Here is a 21,147-nt window from a genome sequence, read left to right on the forward strand (position 1 = left end):
TCTGGCTTATGTTACCCATTTATGGACAAATTCAATGGAAAAGTTTGGTGAAACACAAGTAGTTGCTCTTGATATCTCAAAGGCTTTCGATCGTGTTTGGCATAGAGGTCTTCTAAACAAGCTTCCATCTTATGGTTTACCAACTGTTTTTTCTAATTGGTTATCCAGTTTTCTCTTTTATTGCTCACTTAGGGTAGATGGCTCTCTGTCTTCTAACTTCTCCACTAATGTTGGTGTCTCCAAAGGTTCAGTTCTTTTCCCCACTCTTTTCCTCTTGTATATTAATGACCTTCTTCCATTGACTGGAAATCCTATCCATAGTTTTGCCAATGAAAGCACATTGCATTCCACTTTCCATTTTGAGAAAACTTGCTCTGCTCAATCAGCTTCAACTTCTTGAATATCTGCTACCAATTCCTTAAATGCCGATCTCCAAGTATTTCTCCAGTGGGGCAAAGACAACTTCGTTGATTTCAATCCTTCTAAAACTTAGTCTTGTCTTATATCTTGCAAAAAGGATTCTTCTGCTCCTATGCTTATCTTTGGTGACACTGCAATTTCTAGGCAAAATGATATATCTGTTTTGGGGATTACCCTGACTTCTAATCTTTCTTGGCACAAGCACATTACAAATATTGCTTCCTCTGCATCAAAAAAACTTGGTTTTCTCTTTCACTCTCGGCGTTAATTTTCTTCCAAACAGCTATTCACTCTGTACAAATCGCAAATCCTCCCTACCATGGAATATTGTTCCCACATCTGGTGTGGTGCCCCCCAAAACCTCTCTCAGGCTTCTAGATTCCATTCAGAAGATGGCAGTTAGGTTAATTAATGACTCATCTCTAACAGTCTCTCCACTCACTGTCTCATAGACTTACTGTTTCTGCTGCATGCCTTTTCTACAGATACTTCCATGGGCACTGTTCATCCTAATTGGCTTCTATAATTCCCGCTCTCTCTTTAAAAACAGTCTGAACATGTGCTGCCACCAGCCAACATTCATTTACTGTCCAACTTCAAACTCACAGAACCAACTTTTCATCTTCCTCGTTTATTCATTCAACTGCCGTTTTCTGGAACAACCTTCCTTCATACGTATTTCCTGAAAATTACAGTCTACAGAAGTTCAAGTCTAATGTCAACAAATATCTTCTTTCATCTTCTCAACCTCCAACCCAAGCACGGTACTAAGTACTATAGATTCTAATGCATCTCGTGTTTGGGGTTTTCATAAATAAATAAATAAATAAATATAATGAAAACTGAATGCTAATTTTGAACCACTATTTCTGATCAACCGAAAATTAATTCAGTCCATTGTTCTAAGAATTTTGGTTGACTAAACTTCAAATTTTGTATTCAGTTGCATGGATAATTACAATAGAATAATAATGTATTACATTCACAAAAATACAGAATTTTTATTTGGCATTACCAAAAGCATGCATTCATATTTTTGCCGAAATATCTGTACATGTGCTCATGTAGATGCCATCAAGTACATATTAACAAAATACTATTTTCTTTTTCATCCTTAGGGAAGAAATTTAACAGCTAAAGCTCCCCCTATAGTTTTCAGTGCTCAGGAAACTAAAGAAGTTGCTGAAGATTTGTTGAAAGATATTGGTAGAGTATGGATAGAAATGACTGGTAGGTTTTTGTTTTCATTTATTCTTTATTGTAAACTTAAAAAGTTAAACCGTGAATTTAAAAAGTTTGTTGTTTGATCAACACTTATTTGCAATAGGCAGAAATAATTTTATAGGAGTTTTTTCAAGTTTCCCACTCAGCTAAATAATAAAGTTTACTTTTAACCTTGTGTTCAGTGCCGGACCAAGGTATTTTTGTGCCCCGGGCAGAAAGAAAAAATCTTTCTGCCCGGGGCGTCCCCTTTACTAAGAAAATATATATATTTTTTCATGCTAGAGTTGTAAAATGTGGCCCCCCCCCCTTAAAGAAGCAGGGTCCTTGCCCCCTGGGCAAGGTCTCTGCTAGTCCATGCCTTAATCTAGCACTGCTTGTGTTGTTTGGCATTTCAAGAATGCAAAATGGAATGATCTGCAAGATATCTATTCTTCAATTTCTTGATTGGATTACTGTTTTAAATTTTCCGATGTCAACGTTCACTCAGATCATGTCAGTGAAATTATTCTTGTAGGGGTGAAATCCTTTATTCCACACTCCACCTTAAAATCTCATCCTTTATCTAAACCTTGGTTTTTCAAAAAAATGTGCTAAAGCTCTTCAAAATATGAATGAATGTTGCATATTGTGATTGGCTTGAATCCAAATCTCCAGATTTATTTTCTGCCTGTATCAAGCTTGCAACAAATGTAAAGCAGTCCAATCCAGTCAAAACTAGATATTGAACAGGCTAAGAGTAGAAAACTTGCTTCTTGACCACGTATTATAGTCTCCTGCCAAAGATATTGGCCACAACTTTTGCCCATCTCTTTCCTACTTCTGTTAAAACCTGATGGTCACATTGAATTCTCAGCTAACAATAAATCTGACCTGCTAGCATCACACTTTTCTTCTAAATCTTTTATTGATGACCTTCGTAAACCGTTTCCTACCATTCTCAGCACACACACACACTCAATTCAGTGCCTCTTATGATCTTCCACCAAAAGGATGTCAGAAGAATTTTGAACAATCGTGAGGCCAAGAAAGCTCCACATCCTGATAGTATTACCATCAGGACCTTGAGTGCACCATCAGTAATTATTGTCCCATTGCACTTACTTCTACTCTTTCTAAAGTAATGGAAAAATCCTACGATTCCCAACTCCTAAACTTCTAGAAACTTATCATTTGATCAATGATCGTCAATATGGATTCCATCATTGTCAATCCACTGGTGATATACTTGCTTATGTTACCCATCTACAGGGTGATTCCCTACCAGTGCGACAAACTTGCAGGAGGTGTAGGGGGCACAAAGATGAATCGGAATCACATAGCATTGCAGGGTCCAAAATGCCTTCATCATGGGGTAGAGGATGTTGAACGGGAGGTCGCGTGAACAGCGATCCCGCTGGAAGTCAGCATTTGCGAATGCTGACTTCCAGCGGTTCCCAAGGCAGTAGGATGGACGAGTATTCAAACGTTGAACTGGCTGATATACACCTTGCGTATGGAGCTGCGGACTGTAACGGGCGCGCTGCTCTGCGCTTGTACCAGGAACGTTTCCCGCACAGGCATGCGAAAATTCTCATCATACGATTTTCGCATGTGTGCACAGAAGGTTACGTGAGACTGGTTGTTTCATGAGAGGTACCATGAATCGAGAGCAAATGACAAGGATGCCAGACAATGAGGAGAATATCCTACGTCTTGCAGAAGGCAATCCGAGTACGAGTACTCTAGCGATAGGCCAACGATTGAGTATTTCCCAATCCACTGTATGGAGGATACTGTCAACAAACCAAATGAGTTCATACCATCTGCAACGCATCCAATCATTGGAGCCTGCAGATTATCCACTCCGGAGGACTTTTGCTACTTGGTTTCTTCTACAGAAACGGTTCGCAAATGCTGATTTCCAGCGGGATCGCTGTTCACGCGACCTCCCGTTCAATGTCCTCTACCGCATGACAAAGGCATTTTGGACTCTGCAATGCTATGTGATTCCGATTCATCTTTGTGCCCCCTACACCTCCTGCAAGTTTGTCGCACTGGTAGTGAATATATATACAGTGAAACTTCTCCTAACGGACACCTCTCGTTAACGGACATCTCTCTACAACGGACATTTTCAAATTCCCCAACTCACCTCCATTGGTTTTAACGTGTTTTCAGCTTCTGTCTAGCGGACATTCTCTGTAACGGACGCGGACAGGCAATCTGCACTGTTTCGTTTAGATTAACACTTAATTTGATCTCCCTATAACGGACTGTGGGAGAGCTCACAGCCCTTTTTCTAGGAACTTTTCTTCCACATATTGTCTCAATCTATTTTCTATTTCCGATTCTCTGAATTTTATCAAGGTTTACGTCGCGGTTGTAAACCCTTTTTCAAGAATTTTTAAGGCACGTGTAAAACTTCTGATGAATTCGGTGTGTGCAGGGAGCGGGGTGAATTTGGTCGGCCTTTCGTCTTTTGAGTTTCAGTTTTCAGTTTTGTTCAGTGTCGTGTGAAGTGCACAATGTCTTCTCGTAAACATTTAACTTTAAAAGATAAAGTTGAACTCATTAATGCGTATGATCGGCAAAAAAATAGTGTTCTCAATCTCGCTGCAAAATTCAAAATCGGGAAGACGCAGGTAAGCGACATCCTGAAGAAAAAAAAAATTAACTGCTCAAACAATTTTGGCAACACGGAAATGATCACGTTCAAAAATCATTCCCGAAAACTGTTGGACTTCAAATTGACAATGTTACATATGAGGAGTGGTTTTGTCGCGAACGTGCTAAAAAAATTCCCATTAATGGCCCTATTATTAGGGAAAAGGCTTTGGAGGTTGCGAAATCTATGGGAGGTAAATGAGTTCAAAGCTTCTGTGGGATGGCTAGACAAGTTCAAAACTCGGCATAAAATTTCTTGGAAAACCGTAAGTGGTGAAGGTGGATCTGTTGATACTGGGGTTGTAACAGAGTGGACCGTCAAATTGGAAGATTTATGTCGTGATTTTGAAGCTAAGGATATTTACAACTGTGACGAAACAGGGTTGTTTTTTAAAGCTCTTCCTGAAAAAACAATGAGTCTAAAAAATGAAAAGTGCCAGGGCGGAAAAATTTCTAAGGAACGCTTGACTGTACTATTGTGTACAAATATGCTGGGAGACTTTGAACAACCTCTTGTTATAGGAAAACCACAAAATCCTCGTTGTTTCAAGGGCATAAAGTTGAATCTTTTGAATGTTGACTGGAAGTCTAATAAAAAAGCGTGGATGACACGAGATATCATGAGCGAATGGATAAGTCACTTTAACCAAAACATGATTAGTCAAGACAGAAAAATTATTCTTTTCATGGATAATGCTGCATCTCACCCACACATTGAATTGTCCAACATTCAAATCGTTTTTCTGCCACCAAACACATCTGCAGAGTGTCAGCCCTTGGATCAAGAGATAATAAAAAAATTTAAACTTCACTACAGAAAACGTGTTTTAAGACATCTCATTGCAAACATGAACGATGTAACATGTGCGAGTGACCTTGCAAAGAAAATCAGCATCCTAGATGCGATTCAATGGATTTCCTCTTCAGTAAACGCAATTAGAAAACAAACTGTCGTGAACTGTTTTGTAAAGTCTGGTTTCTCAAACGCAAAAATTGAAGTTGTGAACAGCAATGTGGAGCACCAAGAAGAACACGAACTTCAACATCTATTGATAATGTACGATACTTCAGCTACAAGTGACCCTGGCTACAAAGATCTCGAACTCGAACCTCACTACAGAAGATGGTGCTCTAGATATCAACGACATTATCATCGATATTTTTCAAGAAGTTCCTCATGAGGATGAAGAAATGGAAGGAGGTCATTCTGTCTAAGAACATATTAACGACGAACCACCGATGAAAATAAAAGAAGCGCTCATACAAATCAATCGTTTAAAAATGTTTTTCGCCGCTGAAGAAGATACTGAAGGACTTTCGATGGTTTCTTCACTCCAAACATATGTTGAAAACAAAATTATCAGCCGGAAGAAGGTGCAGAAGAAAATAAGTGATTACTGTATGTATTTTTCTTAAGATAAAGTCCTAATATGCATAGCACAATTGTATGTATATTATTTACAAAAATATTGTGCAAAATCTGTATATAATTTAATTTAATTTTACATTAAACGTTTAACGATTTTTCTTTATCTCTTTTGTATGTAATTGTATATTATTTACAAAAATATTGTACAAAATCTGTATATATTTTAATTTAATTTTACATTAAACGTTTAACGATTTTTCTTTCTTTCTTTTTTTTTTCTACCTCAGACTTCTTGTTAGCGGACACTTCTCTCTAACGGACAGATTTTCATTCCCCATGGCTGTCCGTTAAAGGGAAGTTTCACTGTATATCTGTATATATCTGGATATAATAATACGAAAAATCGCCCAAAATTATTTGTATATTAGGAAAGTACAGTGAAGTGCAACAAGAGTGGTGAGAAGAACAAAGGGGTGCTCTTATCAATAAAAGCTTCAGTTCTACAAATTGCATGTTCTGGTGAGTAGGCACCTGTTAGGTGATCTGATTGAGGTGTTTAAGGTTTTGAATGGAATGGACTGTGCAAGCCCAATGCTGATGGGATTCTTCTTCTTCTTGCTCAGACCACACATGAGGCAGTACAAATTCAAATTGAGGAAGGACCTTTGCAAAATAGATGTGTGGAAGTTTTTCTTTAGCCAATGGGCAGTTGATTTTTGGAACAAATGGCCATCTATTGTGGAAGTTGATAGTTTAAATAAATTTAAGGAAGAACTAGACAAATTACTGGAGGAAATGAATATGTGAAATGGGAGGTGTCTTTTTTTTTTTTTTTTTTTTTTACTTTGTTTAAGCTTGCTTTCTTGCATCATTTGCCAATGCTAATTCTAATGCTAATGGATTTGGATGGGGATTCAGTGAAGTAATCATAGACACTACTAGACTTTATATTGACTTAGAGATATTGTTCAAGGCCCCAAATGATTGTTTGGAGAACTAACGAGACTTGTGACAGAGAAGAAACCATGCAGAATGCATATAAATTATCAGGTGATACAAAATCTAAAGTAGATATAAACTAGTCTTCACTCAAGTCACAAAATGGGGTTAGCAAACTAAGGCAGATTACAAGATGTCTCTGGCAACAAATGCAAAGAAAAGTAGCAAAGACTTCGTTACTTAGACTACTAGGAAGGAGACAAATCATATTGATCCACTAGGTATGAATGGTTTTACTATTGATGATCCTGTTCAGGTTTCTCGCAAACTCAATAGATATTTTGCATCTATGTTCACACATGAGGAATTTTTTGGGGATGGGTTATGCCAGATGTATATCAAATTCTATCTGGAAGATGAATGATTTTATGATAACTGAGAAGAAAGTGGAAGAGAAAATGTTGAATCTGCAAGTGAAAGAGGCACCTGGAACTGCTGGGATTAGCAGCAAAAAAAGTATGATAGAGCTTTGACCATAGTTATGAAAGCATCCTTGGATTATGGAGAGGTCCCTAGAGCTTTAAGAAATGCAAATATCTTCCCTGGTCACAGAGTGGAAGGTCAAAGGGGGAAGTGAGTAATTATAGACTTGTTAGCTTGAACTTCTGTTCCAGGGAAAATAATGGCATCACTAGTTAAATAAGTTATTCAGGATCACCTTAACAGGAATGGAATTACATGGAAATCTGAGTTTGGATTTTTAAGAGGGCAATCTTGTCTGAATAGTTTGATTATATACTAATACTATGATGCAGTGACAAAGTAACTGGATGCAAAAAAACAATAATAATAACAATAATTTTAGCTTTTGATAGTGTACTACATAAAAGATTACTGTACAAATTGGTGTAGTGTGGCATTATGTTCAAGTTGCTGTTATGGATAAAAGGAATGGTTGAGTAGGAGAAGACAAAGAGTAGTTATTCAGTGGGCTCTGCTCTTCTTGGACTAATGTTATTAGTGGAGTCTCTCAAGGTTCAGTGCTAGGCCCATTATTATTTTCAATATTTATTAATGGTATTGATGAAGGCATATCAGGCTTAATGTCTAAGTTTGCAGATGATGTAAAGGTTGGCAGGGAGATGATATGTAAAGTTAATGACAGTAATCAAAGTGTATCAGTCACAATTACAAAATATTGCATACAATAGCATTAATTCCAGGTTAACATGCCAACTATGTAGTACTACACTTAGTGGTCTTATTTTTTTTATTTTTTTTTACGTGAACCCCAAACACGAGAGGTATTAGAACCTATAGTACTTAGTACCGTGCTTGGGTTGGAGGTTGAGAAGACGAAAGAAGACATTTGTTGACATTGGACTTGAACTTCTGTAGATTGTAATTTTCAGGAAATACATATGAAGGAAGGTTGTTCCAGAAAATGGCAGTTGAATGAATAAATGAGGAAGATGAAAAGTTGGTTCTGTGAGTTTGAAGTTGGACAGTAAATGGATGTTGGCTGGTGGCGGCACATGTTCGGACTGTTTTGAAAGAGAGAGCGGGAATTATAGAAGCCAATTCAGAAGAACAGTACCCATGGAAGTATCTGTAGAAGAGGCATGCAGCAGAAACAGTACGTCTGTGAGAAAGCGAGTGGAGAGACTCTGTTAGAGATGAATCATTAATTAACCTGCCTTCTTCTGAACGGAATCAAGAAGCCTGAGAGAGGTTTTGGAGGCACCACCCCAGATGTGGGAACAATATTCCATGGCAGGGCGGATTTGCGATTTATACAGAGTGAGCAGCTGTTTGGAAGAAAAGTAACGCCGAGAGCGAAAGAGAAAAACAAGTTTTTTAGATGCAGAGGAAGCAATATTTGTAATGTGCTTGTTCCAAGAGAGATTAGAAGTCAGGGTAATCCCCAAAAGAAATATATCATTTTGCCTAGAAATTGGAGTGTCACTAAAGATAAGCATAGGAGCAGAAGAATCCTTTTTGCGAGATATAATACAAGACTGAGTTTTAGAAAGGCTGAAATCAACTAAGTTGTCTTTGCACCACTGGAGAATTACCTGAAGATCGGCATATAAGGAATTGGTAGCAGATTTTCGAGAAGTTGAATCTGATTGAGCAGGACAAGGTTTCTCAAAATGGAAAGTGGAATGCAATGTGCTATCATCGGCAAAACTATGGATAGGATTTCCAGTCAATGGAAGAAGGTCATTAATATAAAAGAGGAAAAGAGTGGGGAAAAGCAATGAACCTTGGGGGGACACCAGCATTAGTGGAGAAGTTAGAAGACAGAGAGCCATCTACCATCACCCTCAGTGAGCGATCAGAGAGAAAACTGGATAACCAATTACTAAAAACAGTTGGCAAACCATAAGATGGAAGCTTGTTTAGAAGACCTTTGTGCCAAACACGATCAAAAGCCTTTGAGATGTCAAGAGCAACTACTTGTGTTTCACCGAACCTTTCCATTGAATTAGTCCATAAATGGATAAAATAAGCCAGAATATCACCAGTGGATCGACACTGACGGAATCCATACTGGCGATCGTTGATCAGACGGAAGGTTTCTAGGCAGTTTAAGAGTTGGCGGTTAATTGATTTCTCCATTACTTTAGAAAGAGTAGAAGTAATTACAATGGGACAATAATTGGATGGGAGGGATTTGTCACCCTTTTTAGGAACTGGCTGGATATGAGCAAATTTCCAAGCAGAAGGAAAAACACCTTTGGAATAAGAAAGTGAAAAAAGGCGGCAAAGAATAGGAGTAAGTTCAGGAGCGCAGGTTTTGAGAACAAGTGGAGAAATACCATCAGGACCTGGAGCTTTCTTAGCATCAAGATTCATCAAATCCTTCTGATATCCTTTTGACGGAAGACCACAGGAGGCATTGAATGGAGCGTGTTGGGAATGGTGGGAGGTGTTTTACCAAGATCATTAATACATGAGCTGGAAGAAAAATGGGATGCTAGCAGGTCAGCTTTATCCTTGGTTGAAGTGACAAGAGAACCATCTGGTTTGGATAGAGGTGGGAGCAGAGATGGGCAAAAGTTGCGGCCAATAGCTTTGGCAAGAGACCAGAATGCTTGGCTACCATTAGGGCAAGAAGCAAGTTTTCTACTCTTAGCCTGTTCAAAATCTAGTTTGGACTGATTAATAACAGCTTTACAATTGTTGCGAGCTTTGGTGTAGGCTGAAAATGAAACTGAAGAATTAGAAACAAGCCAATTACGATATGCAACGTTCTTCTCTTGAACAGCCTTAGCACATTTATTGGAAAACCAAGGTTTAGATAAAGGACGAGATTTTAAAGTGGAGTGTGGGATAAAGGATTCCATTCCTGCAAGAATAATTTCACTGACACGATCTGAGCAAACGTTGACATCAGAAGTTTTGAAACAGTAATCCGACCAAGGAAAAGAATAAAAGAAGTCTCGCAGGTCATCCCATTTTGCATTCTTGTAATGCCAAACAACACGAGGTTGGGAATAGCCATGAAATAAAGGCTCCATTGGAGAAGAGCCAATCACCAAGTTGTGATCTGAAGTGCCTAAAGGACTTCTCACTTTGACCGTATATGTAGAAGGGTTGTTTGTGAGAAAAAGATCAAGCATATTGGCTGTATGATTAGGATTGTCCAGTATTCTTGTAGGTAAATGAACAATCTGTGCTAGGTCATTTAGTAATTGCAAAAGCCTCAGCATCTCGAATGGGCGCTTCCATAGCCAAGTGGGAAGGAGCAGCAGCAGTGCGTAGCACACGCTTCTTGATTAGACCGGGGTTCGAGCCCATCACCACCAAATACGGAGAATGCGGAAAGGTCAGGGAATGACCACCGCATATCCCGGAGCAATATGGCCTTAGTTGCTAATGCTCCTAAAAACCAAAAAACAAACAAACAAACAGCATCTCGACCTGCTGGGTCGGTGTGACTAGAAAACGGAAGCCAGCTGGAGTTGTGAACATTAAAATCACCAAGGAAAATTACCTCACTGTTAGGAAAGTTGGACTGGAGAAAGTCAAGTTGCAAAGAGAGGAAGTCGAAGAGCTCCAAGTGATTAGTGGAGTTGGGAGAATGGTAGAGACAACAGATGAATTTGACACAATGAGGTAGAGAGATTTTGAGCCAGAGAAGATCAAAGAGAGGAGATTCCAAATTGCCAAGTCTCTGACAGGGAATATCAGAACGAACATATGCACAAGTACCAGCTTTGAGGCGAAAGGAATCATACAGCGAATAATTACTCACAACAAAATATTACTCACAGCAAAACAAACTTTGCCTTCACAAGCAGTTGTCCTTATATTGCATTATTTGAAACAAATGACATCACCAAAAGGAGATTATTCTTCTGTTTATTTAAAAGGTGAGAAAGTTGATAAATAAAAGATTAACCTTTTGGGTAGTGTGATTACACCATCAAACATTGATCTGACTATTGTACTGCTTTCAAGCCCATTGTTTTGAAAGTAGTGAAATGCAAGGCATTAAGAGCATTATATTAAGTAGTTTAAACCTTAATGACTACAAAAACATCAAATAGGATAATCCTCTTGATTCCATATCTATTTTATTTTATATTTATTGAATTATTATCAAACAGTCAGCTTTTGTATAAAAGTTATATATATATATATATAAAAAAACAGAGACTTTTATAATGATTGATTTATATAATAATTGATTTATATAATAATTGATTTATATAATAAAAATCATAGTTATATTTTTAAAATAAATCATAAATTTGGTTATTCTGTGTATTTTATTTAAATCCATTTGGTTCCTGTGACAGAGACCAAATTTTCCATATCCTTGTTACCCCAGGGATATTCGCATGCAACTATAATAGTGTTAATGTGCATTTCGAGAGTGTTCATCATATAATATGAAGAATATCAATGTTTAAAGAGAGTGGTCTCAAGTCTGTGAAAAGTTGCATTTCTTATGAGTTACTTTTCCAGTGACCTATTCTAAAAATTGGTGCCATTCTGGACAGATGATTTCCAGGAATAGATAATTTATTCTGAGATTCTCCTGAAAAACTGGATGTCTGATAACCCTACACTGTACATTAGTCTTATGGGAATGTTTTTACATCATTAAACAATTAACTTGCCAATTGCACTAATTTCAAGCAAATGTGTTTGAAATTAATTCATTACTAGGGCATCTCCTGTGGGGGGCAAAGTTTGTTTTGCAGTTTGAGGCTTCATTCCACCCTACTTGGACCATTCACATTCATGCAGCCATATTAGTGGTAAGGGAATATGTGATTATTGACTGTTTTGAGAGTGCTTGTTATGTAATTTGCAGAATATTGACGTGGAAAGTACACAATGATTTTTGAGCCATATTTCTGGGTTCGCATTCAAAAAACTGAGGATAAATTCAAAAAAATCAGGGACTTCCATTAATTGTACGTGGAAACTGGGAATGTCTGGTAATTCTGTCTTTGACTATATTTTAATAAAAAACTAGGAATTTTGATTGGTATTGTTCTACATTAACTTTTTGATGTAATGTAGGTAGATGGTTAAAAGAGTAATGATTATTATCTAAGTTTATTATTCCTTGATCAATAACCAGCATGCAACTTTTAATAGACCCATTTCTCGGTACATATGAGTACATTTAATATGTGACTATCTTAAATAAAATTTCAGGAACTATCCAGTTGTTACAAGCACATGGGCTAGACTCTGCTGGAATGGGAATAACTATTGAGAAAGCAGTTGAAATAACCCAGAATATTCTGAAAGAAATAAAAGAAAGAGACTTGACTTCTCAAAAAGGAGAAACTTTAAGAGAACTAAGGTAAAATTTTTATTAAACTTGTTAGTTTGTTATAATTATTATAATTTTCTACTATGTATGCAAGGTTTGATCAATAAGTTCAGAGATGACTTTGTGTTTTGAAATTGTGGCATCGTAGTGCAGTGAGTTGTGAATGTTCACAATGTTCAGTGAGTAATCTAAACTTAGTAATGCATGAATCACCAGATGATGCCATAGTGATGGCATTCAGATCACATCTGAGAAGAATCAATCATTTATGTGCAGTCAGTTTGGATCAATCTGCAATGATTTACATGAGCAGCAAATTAGCATCAAATTTTGTTTCTAATTGGGGAAAAGTAATCGGAAAATTTTTTGGAGAAGATGCTATGTGTCATTTGAACACTTTTCAGTGGTTCATGAGGTTTAAAGGGGAATGCTTTTCTTTCAAAGGTGAGCCTCGCTGTGGTTTTTCTCCTTCAACTTTATAAAAATGAATTATTTGATTGCTCTTGTTCACGATTTGATTGGAATGATTGATTTTAGCTATGTGTGCTAGTGAAGCTGTTATTTCTTATGGGACATGTCACTCAATTTTACAACAAGATTTGGGAATGCAATGCATTTTAGCTAATTCTGTGACTCACACACTCACCAATGATTACAAGGAACAGAAAGTTCTCACATCTCAGGATATTCATTAACATGTTTCTGCTACCTGATAACCCATGCTTTGTTTCTTTCTCCATTGCTAGTGAGAAATCATGGGTGCATGACTGTGATCCAGAAACAATGGCCCAGTGGCTTCAATAGAAGAATCTATCTTTTCTAAGGCTCAAAAGGTAAAACAATCTTGAACAAATGTGAAGATAATGTTTATTTTATGTTTTGACTGATTCATTTAAGTTGTCCCAAATTGGACAAACTGTGAACCAGGAATATTAAAAAATGATTCTGTGGTGATTGTGCAGTGCTGTTCAGAGAAATCTGAACAGTTGTTCAGATTTCAGAAAGAAGAACAATCTTAAGAAGGTCTGAACAATGTCTGTTATCTGAACAATCTTAAGATTGTTCAGATAACAGCTGGAAAGGTGGGCTTCATGGAATTGATGCTTGCATCATGATAACATCCCTATACATTCAGTGCTTTCTATTCAGGAATATTTTTTGTACATGTGAGATTTAGTTCCTTATGATTTATTTTTTGCTTCCCGTACTTAAGCCCCTTTGAAAGGTCACAGATTTTCACCAGCTGAGAAAATTATTTAGAATGTAACACAGTAACTATTAGCAATTCAAAAAGAAGATATGAGGAATGCATCCAGAAGTTGCAGAGTTGTTGGAATTAGTGTATACACTCTCAAGAAGATTTCTTAAAAGAGATCCATCTGAAAGGCACATAAGCTTCTTCATTTCCCAAACAATTCAGTACCTGAACATTTTGATCACATGTTATATTGCTTTAATCTTGGATGATTAGTAACAGCAGTTTCCACCTATCCTGTATCTCCATTATAAACTAAATGAGTATATAAATAAATACAAGCAGATGTTAAGTACATTACATACAATACAGCATTAGTCCAATCATTGGGAACATTCTGTTTCCACAAAAGATTGATTAAACTTTAAGCTTATGTCCACCTTAGATAATTATACTGTTACCTACAGTTCAGCCTAAGATACAATATCATTTAAAATTCACATAGCATCACTGAATAGTATTAGTATTAGTAGTAGCAAATGATGCAAGAAAGTAAGCTCTAAAGCTTGCTTTCTTGCATGCAAAGAAATGCATATGGGGAGTACAATGTACACAGAAAGGACAGACAGGACAGGACAGGAGGGGTATGGTAGGTTTATAGTTAGTTAAGAACCATATTAAATGGCATATAAGTTAGTGCTAGAGCAGCATGTCTATACGTAGCCAACTACTAAGTAGTTAAAAAATGGCATCATATAAGTATATCTCATATTGTGACACAACAAGTTACCATGATATTGCACTACCTCGAATAAGTAATGCTTCACCAATGGAGAAGACTACTGTTACTTATTCTTCGGTGGATACCACCACCCGGACAGCATTGTTTCGGAGCTTGTTGGCTCCTCATTGGTGGGTGGGCAGGTACCCTGGTGTTGCAGTGATGACAACCCAGTTGCGAAGTAGAACTTCACAGTATGATGAGAGATGCCTGATGGTGTACAAGTAATTAAGATTACATAATACATTTAGGGCAATAGCCTCAAATTATGTATCAAGTTATCATCATAACTCGTGAAGGTATTCACAATATGAGATATACTTAAATGATGCCATTATTCAACTACTTAGTAGTTGGTTACGTATTGACATGATGCTCTAGCACTAACTTATATGTTAACTTCTGTATAACTTGAGGCTATTGCCCTAAGCGTATTATGGAACCATATTAAAGCAGTGCATCCAGCTGATATGGGTGGGCAGTGAATGTTGAGGCAGTTTGATGTGACATAAGCACTGGGAAAACAAAAATGAGAGTAGGAATGTTATAAGCCTAATGACTGTGATCAGTATAATAAAAAAAAAAACTATAGGGAGAAATATAGTGAGACAATAAATCAGAATGTCTTATAATGGACGAATTTAATTAACAGATTTTTGTTCTGGGGTTTCATTCACACACTAGTAAGACTTTTTGTTGATTTATTGGATGACTTTTCTATGGCAGCATTTTAGAGAAGCAACAAGAGAGAGAAATATTCCTGATCTGATTATCAGCAGCAACTGATCATGCATTAAGCACCTACAGGTAAAAGATTCTTTGAGTAGCAGTGATCACCTACAGGTAAACGATTCTCTAAGTAGCAGTGTCACATTGTGTTGATGTGGGACTTATATAAAGATATAACTACTGTCAAGGGTAAAGGAAGGCCTTTTGCTTCTGTAAGGGTGATTACAGTCATCCCAAAAACAATATTTAAATTCTATACAATTGGATTGTCTGATGACGTTGCCAGCAGCAAATGCTAAATCGAGGTACTCTAACATCTGAACCATGTGGGATGATGGTGAAGATATCATTGACACCACATTGTAATCAGTACAGGCAGGCTCAGGAATATCTGTTCCTCTAATTCCTCCCTAGTGATGTTAGCAACGACGGAGCTGACAGGGGCACCCATAGCCATACCGTGTATTTACTTGTACAGGGAATTGCTGAATATGAAAGCTCCATACTTAGTTATTGAAAAATTTTGTCACTGGATACGCTATATTGTTACTCTTTAATCATGGAATCCAGTACCACACGCCCATTTGCCTTCATAATGGAATCACTGGATAAAGAGGTAATGCAGGAACATCTGAACAGGTATGCAATTATACTGTAATCACAGCATGGATTTGTCAAAGGGCAAACTTGTTTGGCCAATACCAATCTGAATGGTATTGGTAAATCTGAATGGTAAATCTCATTTACATTTTATGGAATTCATGACACTGAATCCATGTTTGCATTCAGCATTAGAAACTTGAAATGTTTCACAGATGTCAACAGGAATTGACAGTTCTTCAAATTCTTTGTTTCTGAGTGTAATTCAACATATCAGTGAACGATTTAATTGAACCATTCTTAACCTTCTCAGAAATGGCAAATTTCAAATAACAGTATTAATGCGATATTGTTGTAGCAATGCTTTCGTTTATTGTAATGGTAGCTGAGTATTTTTTTTATTAGTTGTTTAATGTTCTCTTATCCAAATTCAAAATTGATTGCGTTTGCCATAGCAATTGGAACAAAAGCTAGCCATTCTCTTAACTCATCATCAGGAAATCTATTGTCCAGTTTAATGAATAGAATAATAGGCATAGTATCGACGTCAGAACTTATAGATGAAAGAAAATCTTTTACTTTGTCACTCCAATAAACAATATGGCCAAGATACTGTGACCTTACCTTGTTAATTTTTGATTTTGCATACTGCAGTGCTTCAATTGTATTCAAATAACTTTTCTGAAGGAATTTACAGAGGAATGCCAGATCTTCTAAAACATCATTAAGAACAGTTAACACTGCTTGATATTGTGGATTAGTCAAAATCTTCAGGCAGTATTTACTGGTTGGATCGTTACATTCATTAACTTGCTCTTTACTGGTGCATTATGGCCATAGATGCTGATGCACCACATAAATCCCCAATGAACCAACCAACCAACCTTGCTCTTTACAATACTGGATTAAAACTTCATAATTTCTCATAAGCAATTACGGAAAAATGTCTTGACAGCCATCTCACTTCGTTTAGTGGTCGAAATGACAAAAAATCATATTATTATTATTATTATTAGCCATATGGTGCAGGGAAGCCTTCAGGCTTTTGCTGCACCATCCAAAAAAAAAAAAAAAATTGTAAATTCTGAGTTACCTTGTGTGTGAGAGAGAGAGAGAAAGTGCCAGAAGTAGAAGGGAATCACCAAGAAAAAAGAAAAATGATGATATCCAGCTAAGGACCCTGGATGTGCCAAGCCCATACTCACCAGATGTGAGCCCATGGGGGTATTCTGTGACATTGTCTAATTCTTCTAGCTTCCCCTTTTTAATAGATGACCTACTGAACATTGGTGCCACACCATTATTCTTTCCAAACATAACATGTGCTCCATTTGATGTAAACATCATCTTTTGAAAATCAAGATTGTTCTTGATATAAAATGTTCTTATTGCTTCAACAATATTTATACTGTTGCGTGCAGTTAGTTTCAAAATACCTTCAAACATAGTCCTATAGGAAGTTTCATTTTCTAGTTGAAACTTAAAATGCAAAATTAACATTTTCTGTACAGAAATGTCTGTACTTTCATCAGTTGTTGTTGTTGTGGTGTTTTCTGGCACAAGGGCAACTTAGGTCATATTGCGCCTCCCAAATCAATTGACTTTACATATAGGAACAGCAGTTAGAAACGGTCATACATTTGAATTTGTTTTAAATAGAAAAAGAATTTAGAGAGATTTGCTTCTTTACCTATAATGCTATTGAGAGACAGAGGTTTTTGCAGATCTGAAATGAAACTAAAAGCCATTTATCGGGCATTTTTAAACAAGCTACATTCAAGGAGTATATGTTTTACTGTAAGTGGTTGCGAGCAGTGCGCACACTGAGGAGGATCATTCCCTGTAAGCAGATATAGATGGGTGAGGTGAGTGTGACCTATTCGGATTCTGGCTAAGATTACTTCTTCTTTTCTATTTTTACGAAGGCTAGATGTCCATAATTGTGGTTCGGGTTTTATTTTAAATAGCTTGTTATTTGTTTGCATTTTCCACAGAAGTGTCCATTGTTTTATGCATGTTCTCCATATTTTGTGTCTATAATCAGGATATGGGACTAGATCATTTGTTGAGGCTATGTTGGAAGGATGCTTTGCAGAATCATCTGCACATTCATTTCCTGGAGTACCACTGTAGCCAGGAATCCGAGAAAAGATAACAGGTTGTTGATGCTCATGAAGCTGCATCAGATTATGTCTTATGAGTTTTAATAAAGGATTTTTAGGTGAGGAAGTGCCTTTCAAAGCTAAAATAGCACCTTGTGAATCAGTATATATTATACTTTTATTATTGACAGCAGTGAGATATTTTTCAGAGCAAGCTTAATGGCATGAAGCTCAGCGGTATAACTGCTACGTTTGGCTGGAAGTGAAAATGAGACAGTTGAATTAGGGAAGACAGCAGCTGCACCCACTTGATTGTCAGACTTTGAACCATCAGTATAGAATTTGGTGAATTGGGGGTACTTCTGTGTATGAGCATAATATAGTTGTTGGATGTTAATCTTTGCTATGGAACCTTTATCCCATTGCTCAAAGTATTCATTAGAATAAAGTGTGAAGGTATGGGGGATCTGGATCTTTTGATTCTCTATGGAGGATCTGGATCTTTTGATTCTCTGAGGATATTATCAAATTGGATATTCCAGCTTTCTGCTAGAATCTGCAGTCTGATACCAGCAAGCTGAATTGTTCTGGGTTTATTTGTTTATTTATACTGAGGATCATGCAGGAGTGGCCAAGCAGGATGAGTAGGCAGGCTCCGTAGTCCAGCCGAGGTGTAATTAGGGACTTATATAAGTGGAGCAGGCTATAACGATCTGCACCCCAAGATGTACTGGAGATGACCCGGAGTATATTCATTTTCTTTGCGCAAGTGGTTCTTAGTTATTTTATGTGCTTCTGGAATTTTGATTTCTTATCAAAAATTAGCCCTAGGAGATGAATACTGTTTACGATTGGTAGAGGGTGATTGGCCAAGTGAAACTCAGGTTCAGGATGCATTCTTTGCTTTGTGCAGAAATGTATGGCTGTAGATTTGTGGCTTGACAGTCTGTATCCATTTTGTGCCATCCATAATTCAATGTTGTTTATGGATATTGTAGATGCCTCTCGATATAGTTCATATTCTGGGAATGGCAGGATATGGTAAGGTCATCCGCATAGAGATATGAGTCAACAGTGTTTGGATTGCGATTTGTGATATTGTTTATTCATAGTGAGAACAGAGTGGCATTAAGGACAGAGCCCTGTGGGACTCCTTCTTCTTATATATATATGTTTGAGATAAAACCTGCCAGTACTTAACTTGGAAAGATCTGTGTCGAAGGAAACTTTGAATAAAATATGGTTCATATGTATAGAATGGAGATCAAAAGCCTTCTCTATATCAAGGCATATCATGAAGAGATGTTGATTTCTGATGAATGCATTCCTTATGATTGATTCAGCTTTTGTCATTAGGTCTAGGGAAGATCTATTCTTTCGAAAACCAAGCTGATTGTTACTGATTATGTTTCGGGATTCAAGATACCAGGTGAGACGATGGTGAACCATTTTTCCAAAGTTTTACTCGAGCATCTGGTTAGAGAGATTGGTCTATAATTGTGTGGAATCGAATGATCTTTTCCAGGTTTCGGTATAGCTATTATAAAATATTTAAGGGCAAAGGCCTCATGCTACGAGGTAGAATGATTAATATGTAGGTTAGTGCAAATGCATCATTTTAGCATAGCTATCTACCAAAGTAGTTAATTAATTAATTAAATTAGCATCGTTTTGGCTATATCTCATATTGTAACTGCCTTCACAATGAGTTGCCATGGTATTGTACTACCTCGAATAAATAACACTTCACCAGCGGAGAAGACTATTGTTATTTATTCTCAGCAGATACCACCACCCAGGCGGCACCGTTTCAAAGCTTGTTGGCTTCTCTTCAGTGGGTGCCCACCAAAGAGAAGCCAACGTTACTTGGAAATACGCCTGAGTTACTTGGAAATACAGATATGGAAGTACCTATTGAATATTTCTAGGCATTTCTTACATGAAATGATCTTCAGAATATATGTGTATGTATTGCAGTGAGCCCACAAATGAAAATTGTCTACATTTATGTGTGTGTGTGTGCATGCACGCACACAGAGCCCACACATTAAAAATCAAATCATATAATATGCATGAAAATGTTAGGAGTATTTCTGTTTGAGTCTTAAAGTTTGATTATTTTTGTTTAATTATAATTTAATTAGAATTATAATATTTAATTTGGAAAGAAAATTATTTACATTGTACTATTACCTTTTTATCTTATTTTTCTGCTATACTGAAGGTAATTCTTCTTAAGGCAATTTTTCATAGCAGCAAATAATAATGTAGAAAAATCATAATTTTATTTTTTATTTTTAGAAAAGCACGTTATTTATTAGAGGAGATAAAGAAATTAACAATAAACAATGAACTGTTGATGGCTCACAAGGAAAATTTTGAACACATAGGGAATTTTTTGAATGAGATTTTAACTACTCTCAATGAAAGAGTGTGGAAACCTATTAATGAAACTTTGAAACTTAATTTCAATAGTAAGGATGGACAGAAAGCTATCCAGGTTTGTCTTAATGTATTTTAATAAAATAAATAATGATTTCAAACATATATGACTATTCAAACTTACTCATTTCTTAATAAATACTTGAAATTATATATAATTATTTGTTCCTGCATAATTTGCATAAATTTAATTTCTCAAATTGTAAAATTCTTTCTGTTATAAAGTTTTTTTATATATAGAATATTTCTGTTAACTTATTGTTCTATTTTTAATTAGCATTTATGGTAGATTAACGTTTTGTGTTAGTGATAAATAAAAAATGTACTTTTAATCTGTATTCTTTAACAAAATTTATATGTTTATTTGTTAAATTATAAGGTACTTCCACTGGAATTATGAGTACATGATTGAAATTTTGTATGCAGGTACATTTCCAATATTTATCAAAGAAAAAATTACTAAAGAAGTTTTAGGGCTGAAAGCCTCAGACTATAGAAAATTCACTAATCAAATAAGTTAGTGCATTGCATCATTTTAGTTCATAGTAAATCACCGAAGTAGGTGAAATGGAATTGTTTTTGTTATATCTCGTATTGTGAATGCCTTCATAACAAGTTGCCCTGATATTGTACTACCTTGAAGAAGCAACTTTTGGCCAATGGAGAAGACTGTTCCTTGTTTTCTATGGATACCACCACCCAGACAGCACTGCTTTTAAATGTGTATGGGATAATAAACATGTTATCCACATCTCTGACCCTATTAGATATAGAAAAGCGAAAGGTGGAGGAAAGTGATGGCAGGAGAGGAAGAAGAAGAAATGCCTTTGAAAGAGGAAGGGTGCAGTTACTCCTCAAACTTGCACTCACTCAAGTAGTTCACTTATGAATCCCTCAAATAGG

The 21,147-nt window shown here is 36.5% G+C and overlaps 1 protein-coding gene across 6 annotated transcripts in view; it reads left to right on the top strand.

The window, feature by feature from the left end:
* The window catches only part of LOC150087516 (laminin subunit alpha lam-3-like), a 746,420-nt gene that overhangs the window by 483,157 nt on the left and 242,116 nt on the right, over positions 1 to 21,147 (top strand). For all 6 annotated transcript variants that reach the window (XM_090371226.1, XM_090371225.1, XM_090371229.1 and 3 more), the window contains 3 exons: positions 1,539 to 1,650; positions 12,275 to 12,425; positions 20,104 to 20,302. In XM_090371226.1, the coding sequence (XP_090227352.1) occupies positions 1,539 to 1,650; positions 12,275 to 12,425; positions 20,104 to 20,302 (462 nt within the window). The remainder of the gene's footprint in view (positions 1 to 1,538; positions 1,651 to 12,274; positions 12,426 to 20,103; positions 20,303 to 21,147) is intronic.

This window comes from Mastigoproctus giganteus, chromosome 4 (assembly GCF_048544385.1).
Source record: "Mastigoproctus giganteus isolate SK-2022 chromosome 4, ASM4854438v1, whole genome shotgun sequence".
Classification (NCBI taxonomy): domain Eukaryota; kingdom Metazoa; phylum Arthropoda; class Arachnida; order Uropygi; family Thelyphonidae; genus Mastigoproctus; species Mastigoproctus giganteus.